Source organism: Fukomys damarensis, unplaced genomic scaffold (assembly GCF_012274545.1).
Source record: "Fukomys damarensis isolate Sample0158 unplaced genomic scaffold, DMR_v1.0_HiC HiC_scaffold_30, whole genome shotgun sequence".
NCBI lineage: Eukaryota > Metazoa > Chordata > Mammalia > Rodentia > Bathyergidae > Fukomys > Fukomys damarensis.
The window spans coordinates 37,512,385-37,517,416 of record NW_022900942.1 but is presented as its reverse complement, the minus strand read 5'-3'; the positions used below and the strand labels follow the sequence as shown (position 1 = coordinate 37,517,416).

At 39.9% G+C, this 5,032-nt stretch overlaps 2 protein-coding genes across 2 annotated transcripts in view; both read right to left on the bottom strand.

Moving 5' to 3' along the window:
• Hdhd2 (haloacid dehalogenase like hydrolase domain containing 2) overlaps positions 1-4,567 on the bottom strand; it is a 49,589-nt gene extending 45,022 nt beyond the window's left edge. The window contains exon 1 of the mRNA XM_033757571.1: positions 4,516-4,567. The gene's annotated coding sequence lies outside the window, so the exon portion shown is untranslated. The remainder of the gene's footprint in view (positions 1-4,515) is intronic.
• Ier3ip1 (immediate early response 3 interacting protein 1) overlaps positions 1-4,713 on the bottom strand; it is a 13,065-nt gene extending 8,352 nt beyond the window's left edge. Inside the window, exon 1 of the mRNA XM_010621663.2 lies at positions 4,516-4,713. Within this exon, the coding sequence (XP_010619965.1) occupies positions 4,516-4,606 (91 nt within the window). The 5' untranslated portion in view covers positions 4,607-4,713. The remainder of the gene's footprint in view (positions 1-4,515) is intronic.
• Positions 4,714-5,032: the final 319 nt, after the last annotated feature.

Here is a 5,032-nt window from a genome sequence, read left to right as displayed (position 1 = left end):
AAAAAAAAAAAAAAAAAAAAAAGAGGAATGCTCTTGCCATTGACTTTGGTGTTTAGTATGAGGTAGGGGGTGGTCAAGATATATTTATTTGTTTTTGGATATCCGGTTAATCCATAATCATTTATTGAAAGGTGCATTCTTTCAATAAACTGGGCATTAATTGTGTTTGCATACTTCTTGGTGTTACCTTCACCACAAATTAAGTGTTCATAAAAAAAAATTTTTTAAAAAAGGTCTGAATTTGGATTCTCCTATCTGTTGCACTGTTGTACGTAACAAAAAACCTTTTGGTAAATTCCTTTCTGTTTAATTAGCCAGAAATCAGCTTCTGTTCCTTTTAATCAAGAAGCTTTATCCTTGAACTTCTTCATAAGATAGCATTTGTTCCAACAGTTTCAAATTACCAGCCAATACTGAAAATCTCAACAAGGAAGTCATTCCTAGAAACCCTCTGGGCATGAAACTTGTATATTCACACATCTTTATGACATCTCTACTTGAAAACTTTAAAGGTAACTTTAACTAGAATAATTCCTATTCACATTTTAGGATTCAGTTTTAAATGTTCTCTCCTTACGAAATAACAATGTCCTTATTCATCCGGGAGGTTATATTCCCATGCATCTGTACCCAGGTGTCTTGCTCCAAGATACATGTCCCAGGCTCAATGAACTATCTGCATAATTATTTTAAACATTTATTGGGCCAGGGATTTAGCTCAGTGATGCTGCCACCTGCCTTGCAAGTGCAAGGTTCGAGTTCTACCACTGGTACAAAAAAAAAAAATTTATTCCTTCATTAAGTTGTAAGCTATGTGAGAAAAGCAACAGTGTGTCATATTCGCTCCTATACCCTTTCTACCTAGCTTGCAGTCATTGGCCTATTTGTTATAAAGAATGAAGAAAAACTTGCTACCAAATCCTCCTCCTTCAGCTAACCTTCACTCTTTTTCTTCAATAAAGAAATGCCTCACTTCCTGTCATTCACTCCACCTGTGTCTTAGTTGCCCCCCCGTACCTTTTCTGAATCCTTGAACTACCAATCTTCTTTGATTATCTTTTATTTTACTTTCACGACTAAATTTCCATTGACAAAAATTCCCTTTTTTACTTTAATTATGAGGATTTTAAAATATCACTCAATTTAATAATTGTTGCTCTTCTTTATATATGCTTTATGGTTTCTCTGCTTAAAGTAAATTAATGGTGCTATATTTCATTCCTAAAATATTTTATACACAGTTGGAAAAATAAAAACATTTTCCCCATATGCAGTGGTGCATGCCTGTAATACCAGCACTTTTTGTAGACTGTGGCTGGAAGATTCCAAGCCGGAGGTCAGCCTGGACTTTACAGCAAGATCTGCTCCAATCGAACAAACAAAAAAGCATTTCCCTATTTAACTATAATATATAATACCATCATCACACATACAGAGATATTTTACAGTGATTCCTTAATGTCATCTAGTACCTCATAGGCCAGTGGTGGAAAATCTATGGCACACTAAAAGGTTCACTATCACTGTTGTAGGCCATATTCAAATTTCATCAAATGTTCTTGAAATACCTTTTATAGGTATTTGCACCAGGATTCAATCAAGGTTCACAAACTACTTGTGAATACCTTCCTTACACCCATTTCTCTATCTCTGTCTCTTTTTTTGTCCTTATATTTTGTATAACTGTCTTACTGGACCAGGCTCTCCCCTTTCTCATTCTTTGGGGCACTGGTTTGTTGGAAGTCACCTGGCTAGGGATAGTTCTCACTGTCGCTGCTCACATACCTCAAGTCTTTCCTGTCTAAAAGCAAAACAAAACAACTACCATAAAATACATCCTCTTCAACCTACTTTTTCTTCTCTTCCATCAATGATAAAATTAATCTTGTTTCCATTTTATCAATTTCCATTTACTTCTCATATCAATTTATATTTTGCCCACAGCTACAACTGCTCTTTTAAAAACACCAATGATTCCAATTACTCTAAATACTTAAGACTCTTTTCAGTTATCTTACATGGCTTTTCAACCACATTTTACTATGGTACCAACTGTCCTTCCTCAAACATCCTTGACTTTGGCGAAACCTCGGTAAGTTTACCAACTCTGTTTTGTCCCTTCAAGTTTCCTGTCAGCTCTTCTCCCACTACCTAAACACTAAATACTAAAGAGATTCCAAGACTGCCGTGAGTATAAATTCTATTTGTACTCTAGTCTTTCCCTGAATACTTTTCTACTCACATGGTTTCATTTAACATCTGTGATTGACAAACTCAAATTTCAATTCCCACCTTGACTTATGTTTCTGATCTATGGACTTAAATCGAATGATTATTCTACATACCCACTTGTATATCTCATACAAAGGTCAAACTCAGCAAATCCAAATCTTATTTCATTACATATTTAATTCTTTATCCACCACTACTCCCAATTTTCCTTTACTAGATCCTCTCCATTGAAAATAATTTCTTTAATTAAGAAGATTTAAAAACATAATTTAATAATCATTACCCTTTCATCTTATATATTACTCTCTAATGCAGTACTATTCTCACTCAGTGGCTTAATCCAGAGACCCCTAAGAGATCTTTGACTTTATCTTCTCTCCCTCATTTCCAAAGTCCAACATTATGTTCTCCCTCTTCTATCTTTAAAGTATCTTCTAGTCTGTATTAGTTTTTTAGGGCTGCCATAACAAGCACCACATATTGAAGTTTATTAAAACAAATTTATTCTCTCAGATTTGGATGCCAGAAGTCCAAAGTCAAGGTGCCAACAGGACTGGTTCCTTCTGGAAGCGCCGAGGAATAATCTCATCCACGCCTCTCCTAACACCTGACAGCTGCTAGAAATCCCATTAGGATTCGGTGGTTTGTAGCCACACCACATATAATCTCTGCCTGTTGTCCCACTGACTTCTTTCCTCAGTGTGTCCATTTGTGTACTTCTGTATCATATTTCATATAAAGATACCAGTCACTGGATCTAAGATCCAATATCTAACCTAGTATGGTTTCTCAATTTGATTATGTGTGCAAAGACCTTGTTTCCAAATAGCCACAGGTATCAGGAGTTAAGACTTCACCATTTTTTCTTTTATAGACACAGTTCTTATACAGTACAGTAGTAAAGAGTCTTTGAGGTCAGAATGCCTAGTTCCACCATTTTCCATCTGTCTGATCTTGTAAAATTTACCTACTCTCTGAGTCAGGAATACCATCTGTAAAGCAGAAATGAAAACAGTAAGGATCTCAAGAGTTGCTCTGTGAGTTTCACAGGTTAATACTACATGTAAAGCATGATACAGATCCTATACATAGTGACTACTACGTAACTTCAGGTTATTGTTAAACCCTCTCATCTTTACTTCCCTTACTCAGAATGGTTCTTCCCACATGTACTTCTTTCCCTCCCAATGTGTTCTCCATAATACAGATGAAAGGAACTTGCAAATAACAAAAATCCAGCCCCATCACTACCTTGCTTGACTGTTTTCATCTGCTTTAGAATTTCCAGCACCAGCTCTACACCACACATGGCTCTCCTCAGCCCACCACTCCTTAACCTTCACCTAGTTAATATTTACTCATCAGATTTCAGGTCGAACATATTTTCTGCAAGGTTTTGGAGATTCTCAAATTACCATCACCCTGCATTTCTCTTTCATGATACTCTGCACACTTGTTCTCGTTATTTATTTTTATTTTTATTAAATTCCATTAGAAGAGCAAGGCAACTGCTACAGCTTTGGCTATTACATGGGCCCGGTACATAGTTTGAGCACAAAAATAAATGTGCTCAACAAATTTTTTCTTAAGTAATAAATGAATCAGTCTTGAGTTTTAACGATTCGCACCGTCATATGTGGTATGTTACGACATATAATTCGCATCATGCAGTATCCGGTCTCAATTCTGCCTTAGCAAGAAGCAGCCTGTCAGGCTGGCATGATGATTACTTTGTGTCATCTTTGCACAGCCCCTACAGGCGCCCAATGAGCTGTTCTAAACATAGTGGGCTGTTGGTTGTCCTACTAACTCCCATATCTTCCCCCTTATTATCCCCAAAGCGCAAGAACCCTTATTTGCCCTCCATCAGCCCATTCTAACTACCAAAGTCCTAAAAGGAGCCACGCTTGCCCCTCGAGCCCCCAACTCTAACTCAAAATTCAGACTCCTACGTTTTCGTACTTTTAAGTCGGTAACTGAAAAATGCAGTGAAATTATCGACCCAAGCCAATCTCAGGCAGGGGCGTCCGGGTCTTACCTCTTATCCTCCCACCCCCAAAGCCCTGCACATTGTGGGCGTCTATTTGTTCAACAGCCATTGAGCGCAAACCTGATGAGAGGACAGTGGCTCGGCTTGCCTCCTAAGGAAGCGACCACCTCACCCCAAGCAGCGGGCCCAGCCACCACCTGACCTAACCCGGGCTGTTCCCCCGTGTGGCCCGATTCGGTCCGCGCCTCCCGGGCTCAGCTGCCACCTCAACCCGCCCACGCGGCCTCACTCACTGTTCTTGAGGAAGCGCTCTTCGTGCAGTACGGCGATGGCGTTCACGCACAGCAAGGCCGCCTGCAACAGCGAGTATAGGGTAAAGGCCATGGTTACCCGCAGCCGCCCAGAGGTCTCACGAATTCTTCTGCCGCCGCCGCAGCGGACGTGGCAGCACCGTCGCCGCCTAGGCTCTCTTACGGGTGCCGATAGGGCTCAAAACGCGCTCCGGGAAAAGCTTTGCCTTCTTCCGGCTAAAATCCGCCCTGCTCTGACGTACCTAGTTGTCGGCGGTAGTCCTACGCTGTAGTGGTTTGCCGGCTATGGAGCGTTTGAAGAGGCACGGGTCCTGAATGAGAAAGACTGCAAGTATAAAATACACACGAAAAGCCGGTCGTGCTGGTAAAAAGCTGTAATCCTAACACTTTAAGAAGTTGAGACAGGAGAATCGTAAATTCGAGCCCACCCTGGACCGCTTTGCAATTTAGGAAGAAACCCTGTATTTAAAAAACAAAACAATAACAAAAAATGCGCTGC